This window comes from Hesperophylax consimilis, chromosome 15, assembly GCF_061612785.1.
Source record: "Hesperophylax consimilis isolate HC1 chromosome 15, BYU_Hcon_1.0, whole genome shotgun sequence".
Classification (NCBI taxonomy): Eukaryota; Metazoa; Arthropoda; class Insecta; order Trichoptera; family Limnephilidae; genus Hesperophylax; species Hesperophylax consimilis.
In genome coordinates, this window is record NC_142850.1 from 11,114,553 (window position 1) to 11,137,556 (window position 23,004).

Sequence of the window (23,004 nt, forward strand, 5' to 3'; positions counted from 1 at the left end):
ACTGGAAGCACTCAGACGCCCAAAAACTAAAATCTCTCCGATTAAAGGCCCCAACGGATTAGTATACTCCGCTGCAGACAAGGCTGAAGCCTTTGCAGATAGCCTTCAAAGTCAATTCTCTCCCAATACAGACTACGACTACTCAGCCTTCGTAGCAAAGGTGGATTCAAAAGTAGAATCAATCTTAAGTCTAGATCCTGAAGACCCTCCAATCAGGTTCACAACTCCTAAGGAAATAAACAACATAATTAAAAAATTAAAGAAAAAAAAAGCAGCCGGTCCTGACGGCATCTCAAATAAAATCTTAAAATATCTGCCAAAGAAAGGCATCTGCGCTTTTACAGCCATCTGCAACGCATCGCTGAGATTACGTTGCTTTCCAAAGGATTTTAAAGAAGCTGACGTAATTTTAATTCTCAAACCAGGTAAGGACCCACTATTAACGGAGAATCATCGGCCTATTAGGCTCCTTCCTTGCCTAGGTAAAATCCTGGAAAAAGTTATACTATCAAGATTAAACTCATTCACTCAGGACAGTAAGTTCTTGCCAGACTTCCAACATGGTTTCAGAGCAGGTCATTCCACCTCTCACCAACTCCTGCGTGTTGTGGAACACATCACGGAGGGTTTTAATACTAGGAAAAAAACAGTAATCCTCTCACTCGACGTAAGTAAAGCCTTTGATAAAGTCTGGCACAACGGCCTTTTATATAAAATAAACGCTCTCGGGTATCCTTTGAGACTTACGCAATTAATAGCTAGCTACCTGAGAGATAGATGCTTTAAAGTCAAGTCAGAAAACGTCTTCTCCACAACCCGCCCATTATCATCTGGGGTCCCTCAAGGCAGTCAACTCTCTCCATCCTTGTATAACATCTACTCTAGTGACATTCCTAAACCCATTGACCATAACATTCAAATCACTCAATTTGCGGATGACACTAACATCATGTCTAGTTCAACAGTCGAGAGCATCGCCACAAAGCGTGTTCAGAGACAGGCCACTCTAACTGAAGAGTGGTGCAAAAAGTGGAGAATTTCAATAAATCCTACTAAAAGCGCCGCGACCGTTTTCTCAAAGACACGGCCAAAACGGCCCCCATTCATTAAACTGTTTGGGGAAAAGGTTCCATGGGAAAAATCAATTAAATACCTAGGTGTAACGCTTGACTCCAAGCTCGCCTGAAAGAAACATATAACTAGTAAAATAACAGCAGCAAATAAATGTCTAGCATCACTTTATCCAATGATGGGAAAGAAAAGTCGTTTATCAACGGATAATAAATTACTTCTTTATAAAACAACAATAAGACCAGGTTTCACTTACGGATGCCCCATTTGGGGGCACGCCGCTCCAAGTCTAATACAAAAGATTCAACTATTTCAAAATAAAGCCATTAAACTTGCTTTAAATGCACCCAAATGGATTAGAATTTCTTCTATCCATAAAGACACCAACATTCCGTTGATAAAAAACTTAATTGTTTCCCAAGCAACCAAATTTTATGCCGGCTTTTCCAGCCACACTAATCCAACAATAAATTCACTTTCCAAATATAGCGAAAACGATAAATTTAAATTTAAAAAACCCAAGATAGTCCTCCGGAAGGAATAATAACCTGCCTACAGCCGCAGTATAGTTTTTAAGCTCTTTTTCAACACCACTATAATAATAAAAATAACAGTAAAGTATCTAAAGATAATCAATTATTATTATGTTAGAGTCAGTAAACTCATGTTTAGGAACTCTGTAAAATAAAGTAAATCAAAAGTCAAAGTCAAAAGTACCGGCCTCTTTCGCTTCAGACCCTGGAACCATCTACACCTGCTGTCCGCTCTGCCTGACCCGCTTCGCTACCTGGGACCAACACACTGTGTTTGATTTCAACCCGGTTCCCCCCCCCCCCGCTCCACTTCCGCTGTCTACTGCAACTGCATGCTGCTGAGCTCGCTGCTCACCGACAAGCCAACGACGCCCCGACGTCGCGGCGCCCCTGCCTCGGGCTCCACTGAGCCTTCCCAACAGCCAGCCTCGGAGAGGGGATCTGCCATTGCCTACTGAACCAGCCAGCGCCCCGCAGAGCCGTTACCGACTGAGCCTGGAGGGATACAAGAAGTTGCACCCGCAATAAAAACCAACCGCTTTTATAAAGGCGTTCTTTTCAATATGCAAATTACAAATGTCGAATATATCGTCTTTCTCAAGACGCATTCATTTATGCAAACATACAAGAGTCGATATTCCATGGATCGAGGGGACTGAACGTTGCCGACTGAGCCAGCCCGCCTGCCAGCCAGTCCCGGAGAGCCTTCCCTCCAGCGTGCGGTCCTGCTCACTGGCCCCGATATCACAGAGCCGTTACTGACTGACCTTGGACGAATACAAGGAGTTTTACCCGCAATAAAAACCAACCGCTTTTATAAAGGCGTTCTTTTCAATATGCAAATTACAAATGTCGAATATATCGTCTTTTGTTTATGCAAACATATTACAATGGTCGATATTCCCTGCATTTTTATGGTATTTTAAATAACTCTGTAACGGTTCAAATGAAATACCTCAAGTGTTTCATTTGAATCATTACAAAGGACAAAGGTAAATGTGTGCCGGTGCTTATATTTTACAGTTTTTTCTTGTGCAGGCGAACACGTCCCGTACAACGGCAATGCATTATTTTAATTTTTGGTGGCAATCACGCGTATATACGCATATCACGCAATTCTCTGAAATCTGATGACATTGTAGCAAATAAAATACGATAAAATGTCGCTTCAATCCAATTGGGATTTGGCTCAGGTGTTAGCGCTGTTCAATGGTGGTTCAATCCCCAGTCAAACCAAAACAAAATATATTTTTAAAAACAATTATAAATTAATATTTTAAAAAATGCACTTATTATGTATTTATTTATGTCTATTCTTGAATAAACATTTTACAAATAATTACAGTGGTTTATATTGTAGCACAGACATAATATTATGTCCAAAAATTCATAAACTCATATTATGAGTGTATGTATTTTTGGATAATTCTTGAAAAAAATAAAAATAAGTAAAAACATATATACTTATACATTACAGAATAAAAACATTTTTTTAGTTTTAGTTTAGTTTTCTTTGGTTGTTTTTTTTTATTATTTAATTGAGCGGGTCTTGTGGTTAAACGTTGATCTGTGAACGTTACTAAATTCATTATTATTTTTATACAAAAACTTATACCTCTCTTTTTTTTGAACAATGTTCTTGGTTATGTATAAAAAATGCACTTATAAATTATGTATGTAATGTGAACCTAAATTGTATTATTATTATTATGCCATTTGAATATTAAAAACGATTTTCTTACTTTCTGTTTTCAATATTTTATTAGATAACATTATTATAATAATATAATATTATTTTATTATAAGTACTATATTAAAGGCAATTAAACATGCCTTTATACCTACCATTATGTTGTTTTTTTGGTATGTAAACCTTTCAAACCTTTGTTTGATGGCGTTGATAATTAAAACAAATAAATAAAATTGATACCAGGCATCCAGAGGGTCGAGACATGTGTCGTTAAATGCTTCATTGCACTCAACATATTATTCAAAACTTGGATCCCTTCCAAAAGGCCTTTGAACACATTTTGAGGATGTTAACCCCATATTCACAGAAATGCAGTTTGTCCAAGACAGGGGTCAAGTTGTTCGATGTCCAAAACATTCCATAAATATTTATCGATTTGAATTTAGTGGGAATGGATCCAACAATATTATTTTAAACAATTTCGGCTTCCATAAAGACTGGCAAACAAGTTAAACAAATAACCACGCCGGAGATAGTTAAGATCCTTGACTCGAATCCTTGAGGTCACGAGTTCAGAAACGGGTCTAGCATAAGTTATGTTTATATATTATTAAATTAGTTTTTTCACAGTACGGTGTTGTTCCATAACGGGAGATTGTTTTTAGCACACCAGGATTCAAAGATGAAATATGATCCTTAAAATTGCTTTTCTTTTCGGATGAGTTAATTAACAATTCAATGAGATCTGTAAAGTGAGGTATTTAAAAAACTTAATTTTTTCGCATTCTTCCCCATTTGCCATGCCTTGTACTAGCAATACTTTTTTATGGCATCTGAAGAGTGTAGCACTAAAAAAAACTTTATTTAGTCAATTTTTCAACCTCATGGTGTTGACAAAATATTTGTTTTAAAATAGTTTACGAAAGTAAATTAGTTATTGAATAGTAATCACAATCGTGATATCGCGATTCGCATTTTTTTATGCATTTAATTTGTTTTTGAAACCAACCAGTAAAAATTCCCCCCCCCCCCCAAGGGACTGGCTTTTAACTGTTATAAACATTTTAAATGTTCAAAATACTGTTAAAAAAAAAAAAAAAAAATCATTAGAATGAGGATTGAACCTTCCTCCACAGAAACTGGAATCAACCGCGCTTACAACTGAGCCAAGTCCTGATTGGGTAGGTCGACATTTATTTCGCATGTCAACTGCTGTAATGTCATCAAATTTCAGAGAAATGTGTATTTCCGCATGACATATGTGTATGCGTTATTGCAACCAAAATGATAGTATGTATTGTTATCGACAAAGATTCTTTCTGCCGAGTTTCAGCTCCATTAGATCTCAGGAAGTGGGTTAAGGCGATGCACTACGTCGTGTAATATTTTAAATTGAGCCGCTATCAATAACATCCCTAACGTAGATGGCGATAAGTTTAAATTCCCACTTGACACCATCCGCCTGTTTTGATTTCTGCAAGAAAAAAAAATGGCCAAAAAGTGCCTTTTATTTTATTTGGTGGATGTTCACTATGTTTAGGCATAAATATATATTTTTTTTTTCGATCATTTTATAAATAACTTAATTTGCCACATTATACAATAAAATTATAACCGAGAATGGGTTCGTAAGTAGGAGATTTTGAACTTTAAAGCAGTTTTCATAGGCCTTATACATTATTTTTTTCTGGGCTTATAAAAAGACTTATCCAAAAAATACTCGATTATTTCAAAGGCCAAGATGTATTCTACTCGCAGTATTTAATTAAAGCATCTAAAACATTTTTAGGCGACCAAATTTTCAAACCAAAAACATATGATTTTGCATTACTACGTATGGCCTCGCCTTAATATACATTTAATACACATTTTCCTAAACATAAGGAACATGTATAAAATAAAAGAATTGAAAACAATATATTTTGCACTTTGCCAATCAATAAAAGAATATGGAATTATTGCTTGGGGAGGAGCAACACACTCGGCTATCAATTACATAGAAACCGCACAGAAAACGATCTTAAAGGAAATAGTAAAAAAACATAGACTGACTGACACAGACCAAATATTCAACAGCTGTGACGTACTAGATATACGCCAATTATACGTTAAAACACTACTAAAATCCATTTTTGACAAAAAAAATAAATTTCAACATACACAAAATAACACTAACAGACCAGTTAGACTAGCGTACAAAGAAAACATTAAAACTCCGACAGTAAATTCAAGCTTCGGACAAAGACACTACAAATACCATGCTATAAAAGCTTTCAACAGTGTAAAATTTGAAATTAAAATTGAGGAAAATAAAAATAAATTCACACACAAAATTACAAAATGGATTAAAGAACAAAAAAGACAATATTACCAAAATGTCATAGCATAAAATAAAAACAAAACCTACACGTAACACACGAAACCAATATAAACACACATCACTCACAAACACACAAGATTATTTTCAGTGTATTGTTTTTTAATTTTAAATATATTATTATGTATTTTTTTTTATTTTAAATGTATTATTTTCTCATTAAATGTAGGTATTATGTAGATTTTATTTTCACATTATAAAATGAAGGCCTCAGCACGGCAAGCCACCCAGTGAGGACTACATTACTGGAAAACTTAAAATGTAAAAAATATTGTACCATATAAATAATAATAATAATAAATATCAATTTCAAAGATTAGCATTTATTCACGAAAACAAAAGTAAAATTCAAATAGATGTATTTAAAAATACAAGCCTTTATCGAGTATTAATATTTTGTTAAATATTAAACCAAAACATATTTTAATAATTTTATATTATAGTTCAATAATAAAAAAATAAAAAAAATCTTTCTTCACGTTCTTATGGTTGTTTTGAGATTTTCTCGTAAAGTTGATGCAACGCCGACGAAGCGAAAAATTCCAACACGGGTGCATTATTGCCGTTCACAGTCAAGCAATTCTAGGTTTTACTGCCTTGATAAATAGGGGTTGCAGTACTGAGGCAAGCTTTCCACTCATGCATTATATTTACCTCGTGTTTGCTGTATTTGATCTCTTTTACGAAGCTTGTTTATTCTGTATGGTAATTCGATGCCTTATTATAAGTAATGTTTCTATTTTATTTTTAATGCCGTCTTATGTGAAGCAAGATTTCTGAAAAAAGATCTAAAAATACGCGGAGGGTATTACTTACACTACACGTGAGCGTATTTTACGACGAAGAAGAAATAAATTTTAAAACATATTTCAGAAACTGAGACGTATTTTATAATGCTCATTAATTTATAATGATGGATTTAATCTGCTTAGCTGCTACGGTGAAAAACAATTTAAGGTTAAAAATATAACGTACGTTTTAACCTGTGCGTTCATAGATGGCGTTAATTAAATTATTTTGTCAAAATTACCTTTTTGATTTGTTGTTGGCGCAATATGAATACGGATACATGATTTTCTTAAAAATCAATTCTTTCAAGAAAGGCAAACAAATACAATATTGTATCGATAATTCAATATCGTATTTGAAAATTAATATTTTAAAGCATAACTTTCAAAAGGTGTATTTTCATCTTCGAACGGGTGAACGTAATGTACATTATAATCTACGCGTTCATAGATGGTGGTAAATTGAAGATTTCACTTAAATACACGTTTTGCAAGTTATGCTTTAAAATATTAAAAAAAATGTACATGTTTGCCTCCGGAAAAACGCAATATGAATGTAAATAAATAGTTTTTTTCCATTTAAAAACCTCACTCTTTCAAATACGATATTGCACCGGCGATTCAATCCAATATGGTGTTTGTATTGAAATAATTGTGTTTTTATGGGGAAAATACTATTTATTCATATTCATATTGCGTACGTTCAGGCGCAAATAAATATTTTTTCCTAATGTTTTAGAACATAAATTGCAAAAGTGTATTTAAGTGAAGTAATTTAATTATCGTCATCTATGAACGCACAGATTATAACGTAGATACGTTATGTTTACACTTAAAGTTTTTCTAAGAAGTTAATACTTTACTTTTGAGCGGCTTAGAATTGCGAGAAACGTTTAATTGTGATGTATACACCATTTGAGTACCATCTGCCCAAAGCCAGTTGATCTTTGGCATTTGAAAGTATTTGAAATGTAGGAGAGGAAAAATAAAAGGGGATAAGGATGGGTACAAATGACTTGTTTTCAAATCTGGTCGCTAAATTGCCATTTGAAGCCAAGTTTCCAATACAAATGGTTGCCTCTCAACAGCAAAATAATGAGAGTTTCTTCCAAACCTTATAAAAAAGAGAATGTACTGTCAATTATCAGATAATCTTTAATTCAGCATTACAAAAAATCTTACAAATTGAAATCTACTTCTATTTGCTAATATCTACCAGGGTTTGAACCCGCAATCGCAAAAACAACAAGGTAACTTTATACTTTTGAACACAAATTGTTTCTCAGATGGGGAACAAAATAGCAGTACTGGTTTTGAGATCCCTGAAAAATCACGTGATGTATTATCGTTGGATTTGTAAAGCTGTAAGTATTTACATAAAAATGGATTTGCCTCTGAATTATTGTTTTTCAAAAGAAAAAAAACTTATAAGTTTCTGAAACTAAAAATATTTGCAAAAATATACATTTTCTTCCGGATTATTGCCCTTTAAAAGAAAAAAAAATACGTTTCAATTATAGGTAAACATTAAAAAATACTACTTCCTTCCAATGACATAAAACAACAAACGACGTAATATTCATACTGATTGAACAAAAAAATGGAGCAAAGCTTATAAAAAGGATAGCTGCTCAAAGAATATGTACGTTCATATGCAATAGATACATGAACAGCCCACTAAAATATGTCCAATAGAACTACTGTGAAACTATTAGGTATACTCACTTTATTAATTCATCTAAATATCTGTCAAACATTTAAAGAAAAGAAATACACATTTTAAATGAACAACTATTTTAAATTAATAAAATTTTGGTACCTACTTTATGGCTTGTCTAATTTCTTTGTTATTTTCAGTTCCAATTTTTATAAATAAAAGATTACTGAAATTGAAAAAAATTACGAATTACGCAGGAATTGAAATCACTCACGCATGCACCGGAAACCAAAATTAGTATGTTTACTAATGCAGAAAACGAATAAAATTATTGTTTTTTTTTTCGCTAAGCATTATAGATTTTCTCTACCAATCTGTTTTTTAATTCCACCTACTTTACTTAATAAGTGTTTTTCCGTTCGTTTAAGCTTCTCTCGTTAGTAATTTTAAATACTTATCACAGCTGTGAAGGACAGATTTTCTTCTAACAATTAGATTTTCTCGACCTTCTTTCAGTTGAATTTTTATCGATTGTAGATTAACTGAAGGGCGCCAAAGCATGTTAGTTTTCAAGGAGATTTTGTTGGCTTCAAAATATATATTTTACAACATTTAACTCAAAAAAAGTTTAACAAAGGAGTAATACAATCGTATTTTCAAAATACGTTTCAAATATTACCATTTCAAGGCGATGATTCAATAATATATCTATAATTATTATTTTGATATCGAGAAATAATCAAAAACAATAATTTCGGATATGTGTCTGTCCTGCGAAACTCGGGTTCAATGAAATCTAGGTCTAAGATTTACTTTTTTAAAATTTAAGTCTCATTTTAAAAACTGGATATTTTTCTTTGAAGAAGAGCATTAAAGTATCTATCTTTTATATGATATTTTTAACAGACTTATTATTATATTCTTTTTCACAATTGGAATTATAATATCCCGTGATTTCCCATGGGTCTGTGCTTGTTGATTAATATTTTTCTATGCGCGTCTAACAACAATATGTATTAAGTTACGAAGTACCTACCTATCTAGTTTTTAATAATTCACGCAAAGTGCTACAATAAATCAAGTCAGGTGTACTTTTCGTATTTTTCAACTTAAACAAAGAGTTTTTTTACCAGAAAAATCAGGTGTGCTTGTAAATTTTGCGATGCTTTACACTGAAAATTCTTTCAAGATTCAAATTTTCTAAAAATATGAGTACAATAATACGAAAGACGCAATTACAACTTAGCCAGTAAAAACCTCTAATGGCCACTTTGACTGCTTATATTTAAGGCGGAGGACTTGAAGTGTAACGGAACAAGCAAATATTATAAACACAAAGAGTTATTTTTAGATATTCCCTAGCCCTGTAGGAATATTTCGAAAATTTGTTTTAAGTAACAAAAATATCAACAACCTCTTTAAATGTTATTTGCGGTTTAAGCAAAGTAATCAAATAATCCGCTTTACTTTGATCGTGTCTGACACTAATGAGTTGCAATTATGTAGTTATACCTTAAGAGGGTAGCAGAGATAACGATTTTGTCGAAATTTACTAAAATAGTTAAAAAATTGGTCAACTGTGTCGCCTTTGTCGTATTTTGTAGACAATTCCGCCAAAACGTTACTGAACAAGTGGTTTGTTTATACTATCCGGGCATAAACACCCGAGGTCTCCCGATCGACAACAACGAACATTCCCGATGACAAATTAAAAATATCGTGTTTTATCTTAGCCGTTTATGTGGTAGCTGGCTTTCAGTTTTTCCCTACAATGTGGGAATTTTCCCTTGAGATTCCCTAATGTATTGATAAACATTATATGAACGGCTTTTTAAAAACTGGCAGATATCCACGATTAAAATAATTTTATTTTATAAGTAAACTATGAGCTTTTTACTGAGTTTAACCACTACTATTTATGCTTATTTTAGTTTCAAAATACATAAATGTCGAAAGAGATCTCCAAGTTTTATGTAAATCTGCATCTTCTCCATATGATATAATTATTAGAGAGGTATCGATTTAATTAACATGTAAACTAAAATTCCCTATAAAATTGTAAGAATTTAGGAAAAAATATTTTTTCCCCAAATATTGGATATATTTCAATTCGATGAAAACACTCGCCAACGGCGGCTCTCTTGTGACCGAGTAATAATCTTACGACTGCTGCTATGGCTGTTAGGGCTGTCACAACATTGAAATATAAAACACCGTTGAGAATACATTTATTTAATTAAAAGTTTAGGTTTTTACAGTGAGTAGGCTGTCACAACATTGAAATATAAAACACCGTTGAGAATACATTTATTTAATTAAAAGTTTAGGTTTTTACAGTGAGTAGGCTGTCACAACATTGAAATATAAAACACCGTTGAGAATACATTTATTTAATTAAAAGTTTAGGTTTTTACAGTGAGTAGGCTGTCACAACATTGAAATATAAAACACAGTTGAGAATACATTTATTTAATTAAATGTTTAGGTGTTTACAGTGAGTAGGCTGTCACAACATTGAAATATAAAACACAGTTGAGAATACATTTATTTAATTAAAAGTTTAGGTTTTTACAGTGAGTAGGCTGTCACAACATTGAAATATAAAACACAGTTGAGAATACATTTATTTAATTAAAAGTTTTGGTTTTAACAGTGAGTAGGCATATAAAAAAACAGTGTTGTTTGCTTTATCTGGTGTTTCTGATGTGGGAAAATTAATTTAAAGGATATGTATATGATATTGGAATATTCCAAATAATAGAACTTTTGTGCTATTCTTTTTTTGCCTAGATCGTAATAGTGAAAAAGTTTGGCGGTAAAATGATTTACGATTTTTTTACAATATTTATATATGTATTTTTATAACGTCCCGATAAACCAATTTTTGGCAGATTGACTAACGGGTCTTTTTAAAAAAAAATCTGATATTAATATTCCATATATTGTACTACAGTACTAGTAAACTTTGTACTACATAAACATATAAAATAAAACATAAAAACAACAATAAAACATTGCATAAAGTAGTATTTCAGAACTTAAACCAATAAAAACAATTTCTTTCAGCTAGCATGTCTCCAACAATTATGTTGATTCCGTTTATAACTTCAGTTGCTTAAATATTTAAAGAACTAGAAATCTTGTAATTGAATGTTCTTTATTCACATTTATGTGTATGCTGAATTGCTAAGGTACAAGTGATTTGAGCTCTTTCGTTTATTGAATTAATTCGTGTTATTTCACAAATAGATACACGCATTTTTCATATGAACATAAAACTCAGTTCAGTAGTATATTTACCGTACTTTCCACAGTGAAATGTACTTTCCACAAAAAAAACGATCCTTAAAATGGCTTTAGCCGTGTTTGATGAACTGATGTAAATAGCTTAGTAATTCCCCACTTTACTCAATAAAATAATACTATACGATACGATGCATGAATGTAAGTGAAGCTCTCAAGATATGAAATAAATGGTGTACAGTTATTGTAGGGTTTTCCAATTTCAATAGAAACAACAGTTTTTTTCATAAGGAACATAATACAACATAATTTAAAGAATGTATCAATATAAAAATCTGACCGATACAGACCAAATATTCAACAGCTGTGACGTACTAGATATACGCCAATTATACGTTAAAACACTACTAAACTACATTTTTAACAAAAAAATAAATTTCAACATACACAAAATAACACTAACAGACCAGTTAGACAAGCGTACAAAGAAAACATTAAAACTCCAACAGTAAATTCAACATTTGGACAAAGACACTACCAATACCATGCTATAAAAGCTTTCAACAGTCTAAAAATTGAAATTAAAATTGAGGAAAATAAAAATAAATTCACACACAAAATTACAAAATGGATTAAACAACAAAAAAGACAATATTACCAAAATGTCATAGCATAAAATAAAAATAAAACCTACACGTAACACACAAAACCAACATAAACACACATCACTCACAAACACACAAGATTATTTTCATTGTATTATTTTTTTAATTTTAAATGTATTATTATGTATTTTTATTTTTAATTTTAAATTTATTATTTTCTTTTCAAATTTACTATCTTCTCTTTAAATGTAATATGTAGATAAGATTTTCATATTATAAAATGAAGGCCTCAGCACGGGCAAACCACCCAGTGAGGCCTACATTACTGGAAAACATAAATTGTAACAAAATAATGTACCAAATAAAAAAAAAAAAAAAAAAAAAAAAAAAAAAAAAATATGTGCATGGCGGGCAATTGGAATATAATGTATTTGTTTTGCGCAATGTTACAAAATGGTACATAGTTCAGGTACAAGACACGAGTAAAAGACATTTATATCTAAGCACAATGAAAATAATTTCAATAAAACGCAAGTTAAGGTTGTAGCAAGCATAAGGAAAATAAAATCAGATAGCCAATAACCTCACAGACGCGATGTTCTTACGTTTTTTTTATGGCTTGCTCTATGTAAGGAGGATTTCTAATATCCATGCCTCTTTCGTATCTCGGGTCAATGATTTCTGGCAAGTAACAATCAAAGTAGAAATTTTGAAGGCGTTTTAACATTGAAAAGTGAAAGAAAGAGTCATCTCTTCTTATGGTTTCAACCTTTAATGGAATGTTATTCGAGGTCCATACACCAAATATACATATATCGGACTTGGTGATGTGGAGTTGTCCTTGAATTTGGAAATACCAATCATGTTTTTGGTTTACTTTAACTTCACCGTCTTTGTCAATATGCCAAAACTTAATTTTTTTTTCTTTAATTGCTGCTAACGGCTCCATACCTCGAGCGCTAAAACAGCATTTAATCTCGACTATAAAATTATCTCCTTTACTATCGGGAGTGGCACCTAGGAAAGGATGACATTCATCTAAAAACAAACCGCATTTAGTAAATGTCAAACCTAATTGAATGGAAAGCTGCATTAAGGCCTGGGCCTCGTTGTCATTACCAAAACGCACTGATGGCACCCCTAGCGGACTTTGGTACATTATACTTTTAACTAACGGTCCACAGCTGATGTTTAATCGTCTTTTACAAATTTTCCCGAACCAAGATGCTGTTAGCCGCTTTCTCCGGAGTTCCATCCATTCTCCTGACTTTGATTGCAAAACGGTTTCATTTTCAATACGCGAACGATCGGCGTCTGAGAGATTCAGAGACTCTAAAAATATTTTTTTGGATTCCGTGAAAAGCTCGTCATCCATATCGGGTGAGTTTAAATGTTGACCATAATCGCTATCTGCGATAATATGGTTAAACCCGGAAGAAAGTTTTTTTTTTGGGGATTTTTTTTTCCTTGCAATATGTGCACGCTTCGCTTCCATTCTTTTTGACCACGTACCTGGGCTGTTTCCAAAAACCTCTTTATGCACGGAATAATGAATTCTCCTGGAATTAAACGACACCACTGCTGCGGCACATCGACTCTGGTACGAATTTCGGGACGTATAATTTATTCGCTTACCTCCAGTCATTTTGGCAATTATTTGGTTAAATCTTTCAACCACGTTGCTGTCAACATCACAAATCAAACTTCGAGAATGTGATGCTAGAGTGTTTACATGCAGCATTATTTTATCAAACATCTTGCATTTCTCTAAAAGGGGTGTCCAATTGGGTTCACCGTTTTCAGCACGTTTGCAAAAATATCCGCCTAAGTGGCAGGATTTGTGATCTCCAAACACATGCCGGGGTCCATTTAATATGTCAGAATTTAATTTGAAAATTTTGTCAGCCATTGTTCCAATTTCTCCTTTCCTATGCGAGATGGCACATCGCACAGCAGTGCGAAGCCGCAAAATTCTGGCTGACAAAATTTTTCGTGAAGCTAGAGGATAAAATGTTTCTGTTGTAATCTTACGTAATTTATTACAGAAGTTTCTTAAAAGATGGTTGCGGCATTCAATTTTTTCCACTGTAAGGTTTTTATAAGGCCTTGATTTTAAAATTTTTTTGTACGTGCTGGAATCTCCATCGGCGATGAGTTTGGAGTATATAATGCCGTGTGTGCTCATAGAAGACATGAAACCTTCTACCAAAATGTCTGACTCCATGCTTGTAGAGCTGCCGGTGTGGTTTTTGAAACACGTGTGTTCTTTGGCAGGTTCGCCTTTATTGTCAGCCCTGGTACATATTACGCAAAACTTATTTTTTACTTTGTAAAAAAGGACTTGACCAAATTTTTGGCCAACGATTGCCGCAGCCCCAGAAAGGGCAGAGTAGTTAGTTCCATACGATCTTTTGGACCAACATCCATCCGCAACAACCGTTATCAACGGAGTACCACTCGAATCTACACTTCCTATTTCTCTTGCATATTCTGCCTCTCTCTGTGCTGCTTCTCTCATTTTTATGATAGCTGTGGATTCATACCACGAAGAAACTTTATTTTGAATTTTACAAAATGTTGTTCCAGTCATGGACGGAATTTCCATGGTTTCAGCAAGTTGCTGCAGGTTCGCGAAACCTATCCCAACGGTTACAGCTCCAGACACAGCAGCATGGTTTACATCTAGAGGTATGTTTTTGTCATACGATGAAATATTCATTTTGAGGTGGCACATATTACATTGGAAAAAAAAAGTTGATTGGAATCCTTTTCTATTTTCCTTATAAATATAAATATTGGACAGAGTACATCCTAAAAGTGGGCAATGATTATTAATTTTCTGCAATTCCGCAAACATGTATTGGAAATCGACAATCCTCCTTCCATCAATGGCAAATGGTTTTTCTGGTGGCTCCATTGCAGGAATGTCGTGATCTGCACTATCCATGAGCTGATACTAAATTAGATTGAAAATATAAAGTAGTTAGTAATTATATATAAATTTATAATTCATAATGCGTGCTAAGAAAAAAAAGCTTCATCGTATCTCTTACTTCACCATTGCCGGATTCCATTGATTGTGCGGCTGTAGTAGATTCGTGAATGTCATCCACACTTTGTTCCTAAAAAAAACAATCTTATGTGAACAACTTATACATTCAATTAGATAAAAAAAACCCATATAATCACTAGTTGATGTTGCTTACCGCTAAAACAGATATACCAGCCGCAGCCGTGGCAACTATATTCGTGGTTAGTTCAGTACTGAAACTTTCAAAGTTGTTATCCACCAAAACCTCCATTTCCAGAGTTCTCAGAAAAATTGGTCTGTACAAAAAACAGTCAAATTTAAACTAAGAATATATAAACAGTGTGTTAACAGACATAACCAACAAGACAATTACTGAGATTATTTGGAGTGAAAAATTTTGATGTCACTTTGGATCGGTGACATTTTTTTTTCAATGAAAACACATGTTACCACTGGTTATAAACTGATGCAAGTGGTACGCACTATATACTAAATAGACTAAGCGCATACCACGTGATGCATACGGTTGAAACTGGTGGCTTCAAGTTGAAGAATTTTGTTTTTTATTTGAAAACATGTCAGCGGGTAGCAAAATGAAAACTACATTTTTAACGTAAAATAATATCAAGAATTTCTTTTTAAAGTCTTATAGTCCAGTCAGTGGGGGATAAAAAAGGGCTCCACCTTGCAAAAGGTTAGGTAGTAGCGATTTTCACATATGTTGTTAAGATTGGGACTCTAAAGAAGAAAAAAAAGTTTTCGACCTTGGGAGGGTCGAGCTCGTCCCGCCATCTTGGATTGAAGGTGCCAAAATTTGGTTTTTTCAAAATAATTATGAAGTGGTTGATTTTACAACCAAATTGTTAAACGCAAACTTAAAGACAACTAAATTACCTACATTTTTTGTAGAGAGTTTTTTTTTGTAAGTCTAATAGGTAACGAGTTACAGCAGTTGAAAAAAGAAAATTTTGACAAAAAATTGTAAAACTCCAGTTTTCTTGATAAATTTTGTACGAACATATTACACAATATCATTTTAACGTATTTCTGCGTTACAATATACTTATTTGGCATCATCCGTGTGCTCGATGACGTTGATTTGTTATAGTGGGATCCTAGTCTACAGCTGACTTGGCAACACTGATTGAGTCCTGGTTACAGGACGTTGCCTGGATGCTCATGTCTGCAGATGTTCTTTTCGATGAAACAATGCCAGTTCAAGTTTCACAAGAACCATTTTTAGCCAATGAAAATAACAAAGTCCGTCTGATTTCGATGCTTACAAAGCAATTTATACAGGATGATTTTACAGTTAAGCAGGCTGAAGAAGATGCTGATGAGTTGATTGTCAATACTGCGATTTCCTTGTGTTCATCATATGACGCTGTTTTCATTATTGGTGAAGACGTTGATCTCTTAGTTCTGCTGACAGCATTAGCACCACCCAAAAGTTGTATATATCTTCGCAAACCCGGGAGAGGCAAAACTTTTGAAAGACTGTATTCCGCGAATAGTGTGAAATACAAAGAGGCGGCTGAGAATATTCTGTTTCTTCATGCCTTTAGCGGCTGCGATACAACATCGTCCTTCTTCAACCAAGGAAAAACAAAATTTTGTTCGCTTGTGCAAAACGACACAAGACTCAATGCCATGATAGGAATCTTCAAACAACATGATGCAACACCAGAAGACATAGCAGTTGCAGGAACACGCTTTCTTGTTGCTTTGTACGGGGGTGACATGGATAGGGATACCTTGGAAGAAGTCCGCTACAAACGTTTCGTAAAGTCGACAACAAAAAGCAAATTCAATCTTGCCTCTTTGCCACCAACGAACGACGCTGCACGGTACCATGCATTTAGAACGTACCATTAAGTCCAAAAATGGTATGGAATCCAAAAAAATCCAGAAAACTGGGGCTGGAAACGTGACACCAACGGGCTTGTTCCAGTAAGAATGACAAAGAAACCAGCACCCGAGACTTTATTAAAATTTATTTCATGCAATTGTAAAAAAGGATGCAGCGTTGCATGTAGCTGCAGGAAAGCTGGATTGAAGTGTTCTATTGTATGTGGGTGCTGTAATGGTCAAACATGCCGAAATTGGCCAGAGGATCACATCCATGTCGAGGACGAAGAAGAAGAGATTTTGTCAATGGAAGCCCAGAATCTCAGTATCACAGGCAATGAGTTAGATGATGACATTGATGACGAAGACTGTTATTAAGTAAGATAATTTATTGTAACATAATTCATAGTAATGTAACATAATTTCGAAATCTACCATCGCTGGTATATCTGTGGAGTAGACCTACTGGGGATACCACAATAAAATGCGCCATGTTCTCTACCTCATGGTGGTGTGGAAATGAGCAAAATTATTATAACTATGTAATGAATAACCCGAAAAAATTACAAAGTTGAGAATTTCATCATTTTTTAGAAAAATATTCACATTTCCGCCACTGTAACTCGTTACATATTAGACTTACAAAAAAAAACTTTCTACAAAAAATGTAGGTAATTTAGTTGACTTTAAGTTTGCCTTGAACAATTTGGTTGTAAAAACGACCACTTCACAATTATTTTGAAAAAAACAAATTTTGGCACCTTCAATCCAAGATGGCGGGTCGAGCTCGACCCTCCCAAGGTCGAAAACTTTTTTTTTTCTTTAGAGTCCCAATCTTAACAACATATATCAAAATCGCAACTACCTAACCTTTTGCAAGGTAAAACTCCCCACTGACAGGACTATTAGGTCTTGATATGGTATTTATTAATTAATTATTAACAGTAGTCTTAATATATTTAAAGTATTTATGTTATAAAGATATTAAAAAAATCATACTTTTTCTTCTTTCTGTTGAGCTGACGGAAAGTTTTGGAATGCCATTTGTTTCCCATATTTATACACTGAAAAAAAATTAATAAGCTAATTTTCATTTCTTCAAAAATGGCAAATTCTAAATTAAATTAACAAATATATTCAAAGAATAACTAGGGTTAGATATAATTTAACAATATTTTTCACCTCTAATTAATTTTTCAAGAAAACTTAATTTAACTAAGCAAATCATAAATAATAATAATGGTTATAGACAAAAAATTATTGTCAACACTTAAAACAGTCATATATTTACCTGTTACAAAAAAAAATGTATATATATATACATATATTATATTATATAATTATATTATATTTTCATTTGTTCAATTCATGAAGAGCTATAATAGCCAAATTAAATAATCAAATTATTATTATAATTAAAAATTTGCACAGCCCTATAACACGAGTCACATGAAATACGATACGTGTGTTCGTCTATACTGCTGGAAGCAATTATAATACTGCTGTCTCGTTCGTACATATCCACAGCGGGCGCTTGCAAATGAGATGATTTACAATAATTAAGACCTGCTACATATTGTTCAGCTGGATGGTAATATATGAGAAAGTACAATCATCTCAACAACGTTTGCCTCCACGCGATTCACATCCTTGTTCACCTTTGACCCGCTCCCTTCAAATTACATGAACAAATTCTACGTTTTGATTTTATGTCTACAATATTATACGTATATCGAAAATAAACTAATACACTTACGTTTTTTAATACTACTTCACAGAAAACAGCGTCGCGAGACAACCTCTTGTGGCGAACGATATTCGCGTTATGATTGAATATGTAAAATGCCAACATTTATATGTGTTTGCGTTTAAATGAATATAGAATATTACCAATTAAATCTTTAAATTAATTTAATTTATTTATCAATTAAGATAGTATAAATACTGTTTAATTACACAGTTTTTTTTTTGTTCAAATTGCTGTTTTTTAATACATAAAATTGACATCAAAGTAAGTTGATTTGCATAGTTTTTCCAAATAATATCACACAGTTATTTAGCTATTATATAAAAATATAAAAATTGGGTCCTATAGGTTGAGATATGTTCTATTACAAAATATTTTTTATATATTTTTGTCATGTTGTATGTAGTAGCAGATGAAAGTAATCTTGAGGTCGATTGGCGATTTATTGAAAACTACTATTTTATAAACAGCCGTAAAGTAAGAAAAATATTTTTTTAGATTATTTATTTTTAACAGGTTGTATAAAACATACATGTATCTAAAAAACATATACGATAAATATTTTTTTGAATATGCTGTTACGGACACAAGTGACTTCGAAAATACGAAAAAAACCGCAAAAATAGAAAAAGCCCTCTTGGACTGTTAACGACGTGGGCGTTATTGCATTAGCAAAGTTTTCGTGCATTTTTATAAAAGTAACGCAAAGCTAATTTTCACGAAGTCAGCCGTTTTAAATAAATGTTTTGACAGGTTTTATATTAAGCTAATTTTACTTGACAAGGGCAGCTTTTATCCCAAGTTAAATGTTATTTTTTATGGCCGAGTTGAGCCGTTGTCTCGATAAGGCAGAAATCATGGGTTCGATTCCCAGCAGAGATGTTATCTTTTTTTTCTATGTCTTGTTCTGTGTATTAGCATTATTTTATTTTTCAGTGATATGTTACATTGATGGGTTAAATCTCCAATGTTCATTTATTGCTTCATAAAGTTATTCCAATAAAATTAAAAATAATTATTTTTGTTCAAACACCTATTTTTATTTTAAAAATATGTACATGTTTTATAACCAAGATTTCTTTATCAGAATAAAACCGTATACCTTTTAACTTAACATTTTTATTTGTTGAAATCATGCCTCAAAGTGATTTTACAATATTATTATTACTGTCCAAAACAAGATAATAATTCAAATAATAAAAGAAAAACAAATACACAGCTTTTTAACTGAAAGTCGAACTCGTCAAAAACATATATTTTCAATACAAAAATGGAACACCTCTTTTGCTCAACATCATTAAACATATCTCGGGAAAAATACTTGAACAGCCTAACCGAAAATGTCAGAACAATCGAAAACGACAAACACCTACTAAAAGCGATTAAAGAGAAGTTCAATGTAAAAATACCGAAATGATGAAACAATCTTCTTAATTCATTATAAATTTTAACATTAATATTTCCTTATATCATAACTACAAACATTAAATATTCTTCATCTTAATGCTCACCACTCTTCCAAACAACAAGCGCCAACTTCTATGGAAGAGAAACATTCAAATATCAAAAGCAGTGAAAACTAATTATACCATTAATAATTATACCCTGCAAATTGATAAATTATTTATTAAAGAATTTTTTTTTTTTTTTTTTTAAATACTAAATCTTGACGCGTGAAAATTTTGAATCAATCCATTTTCATAACGTTTCGACTAACCAATTTGTTTTTTGTAACGTAAACACTACACACATAACTTATGTAAAATCAAATGAATAAATTTACTGATCTCCTATTTTCTTCGATGTCACTTCGACGGTGTGATACTGTGTAGCCCTAAAAATCACTTGCAAAAGTCAAAATTAAAAATATATTTATAGTGGTTTATTTTTGGGGTATTCTGCCGCGTTGCGCTACCTCTTTCGCTCATTACAGTGTCCATCATAAGGGCCATGTAAATGTGAAAAGTTTACACATTTCTCCGATGATTGACACTGTATTTGGCATAACACCTCAAAAATTAACCACTATAATACTTTTGGCCGTGAAAATCTCAAATCGTAAATTTATAAAATATATTCAAACAATTTTGAATGAAAAGAGATTTTTTTAAGTTTCTGACTTTTTTTAACGTAAAATATAATTACCTTAAAAATTATTTTCAACAGCTCAAATTGGACTGTAAGGTTTATTTTCTTTGACTATGATTTTATGTTAAATGTTTTACTGTTTTTCTCAAAGTCGGGGTTTATTTTTATAATTATTGTATGTATTTTCATATAAATGTAGGTATATTATTAGGACTATAAACGAACTTGGTAAATGATGTATTGATATTGATGCTACCTAACTATTGAGTGTTCGTATTTTCATATTATTGTAGGTACGTTATAGTACTATAAATAAACTTGGTAGATAGCTGCCTCAACACAGGCTAAGCCTAGTGAGGCGGGCTATGATAAACCTTAACACATAACTACATTAACATTTCTATTATTTACATAATAATGAGAACCCTCAACTTTTTGTAATTTTTATGTATTCTAGATATTTACATGTTCATAGTTGCAAATTTATTAAATAAAGATATTATTATTATTATTATATATATTCACTTCAGGCTTTTATAGTTAATAACTAAGTGATTGAAAATACACCGATTTCTGTCTGATTTACATTTTTGGCCATGTTATTGCGCACTTTTAGGAAAAGCTTATTCTATAAATTATGTTGAAACCTACATTTTAAAATAATATTTTCAAAGCTCTTCGATAAAGCTCTTTAGTAATTGAAGATGTTCAGAAAATATGGAGACATTCAACACCCACAACTTTGTTTTAAGCTTAAAAGCCACTGAAAGTAGAAAATGGAATATTGGACAGCTATTCGTTCTTGCTTTATACGGATGTAAAGAGCTTCTCCACTTTGAAAGCAATGAAATTTTGTTTTAATTAATTTATTTATTTATTGAACAACGGTTTTTGCGAGGAAGCTCGTTAAGTGAACTAATATAGTCCAAAACAAGTAAAATATTACGTTAAGTAAAATGATGAAAACACAAACTATATAAAAAAAAATATATTAAAAAAATGAGGTAAGTAAGAAAAAAAAGTATTTCCATTAGATTTCTACATTTCATGATAGTTATATTAGATTCATGTACTCTACATATAAATAATCTATCTACATTTTAGACACGAATATTTTACATATTAGATTTGAATACTACTCTTCTGTGCAATCTTAAGCTTGTAGTTGGAAGAGGAGTGTATAGAACACCATTGTAGTTATTTATCAGTTATTAATAATATTACAGGTAACTACAGTTAATTACAGTTAATTACAGTTCTCACTGTACTCACTACATCAATGTACTCACTACCATAATATACATTGATGTAGTGAGTACATTGCAGTGAGAAAGTAAAAATATTTGTCATATATTTTTGGTAATTCTATGCTAAACGTAAAAACTAATTATTTATTAGTAGTAAGTAGCTATTAGTGGTTATAACGTCTCTAAAATAATTTAATGGAAATAATACATTATAATGTTTAAGATATTGTCTCTTTGGGAAAATGTTTATTTATGTACACCGTGTTCCAAGCTCTTACCGCGAAACTTTGGAAGGTGATCTAAGAAAAAATAATAAAGTTTTTGCAAAGCAATTCTAAGTACCAAAAAAAAGTTGTGGTAAAATTATCAAGTACGTGTAATGCACGTGTTCAATTAAGGTCCGAGAGGGGTGGCTACAAGCAATAGTAAGGCTATGATTAAACTCACCATAAAACTTTGATATCGACAACAATGGCCGCCAAGTAAAAATCGTTTTTAAATTTAACAAACTAACTATTAAAATGCGATATTTTCCATTTCCTGAAACTGAAATACTTACTTCTCAATATTTTCTTAGTACTACAAAGGATTTTTTAAACAAAATTTGCATATTAAACGTGTACCTATGTTCTGTATATGTATCGTGAATTTCTTCCAACATGTTTTAAGCTCTTTAAAAAAACATAAGCTATTTTTGAAAATAATATCCATTTGGGTGCCAAGTTGAAAAAATGATCACATGAAATTCCCTCGAAAGTAAAAAATACAAATAATGCTCCAAAAATTGAAAAATATGCTTGTTGTTCTGTTATTTAACATCTCGCGTATATGGGAAAATTAACAGCTTTTCTTTAACACAGATATCAAGAGGTTTTATCTCTTTTTTAAATAAGCCGTGTGGTTTTAAATATATTGTTTTCGCTTAGACCTATCAATTATGATCGTTTTTAATATTAGCCCGTTTCCTCTTACTTTTCTTTTTTTTCAAAGAAATACAAACATACGAAATCCTGACAATAGTTAAAAATCTTCCACTACCAATACATCAAGCGGAAAATGTTGTTTGTGTTGCGATGGAG

General features: G+C 32.2%; 2 protein-coding genes across 2 annotated transcripts in view; one reads left to right on the forward strand and one right to left on the reverse strand.

The window, feature by feature from the left end:
• The window catches only part of LOC149417291 (atrial natriuretic peptide receptor 2-like), a 366,040-nt gene that overhangs the window by 41,107 nt on the left and 301,929 nt on the right, over positions 1-23,004 (forward strand). The gene's annotated exons all lie outside the window — the stretch shown is intronic.
• On the reverse strand, positions 139-18,651 carry LOC149417292 (uncharacterized). The gene is made up of 7 exons (XM_089640537.1): positions 18,600-18,651; positions 17,843-17,907; positions 15,171-15,291; positions 15,018-15,086; positions 14,386-14,920; positions 1,328-1,360; positions 139-227 (listed from the first exon to the last, which is right to left on the reverse strand). The coding sequence occupies exons 2-7, from the start codon at positions 17,896-17,898 to the stop codon at positions 139-141; spliced, it is 903 nt and encodes a 300-aa protein (XP_089496663.1). The 5' UTR covers positions 17,899-17,907; positions 18,600-18,651.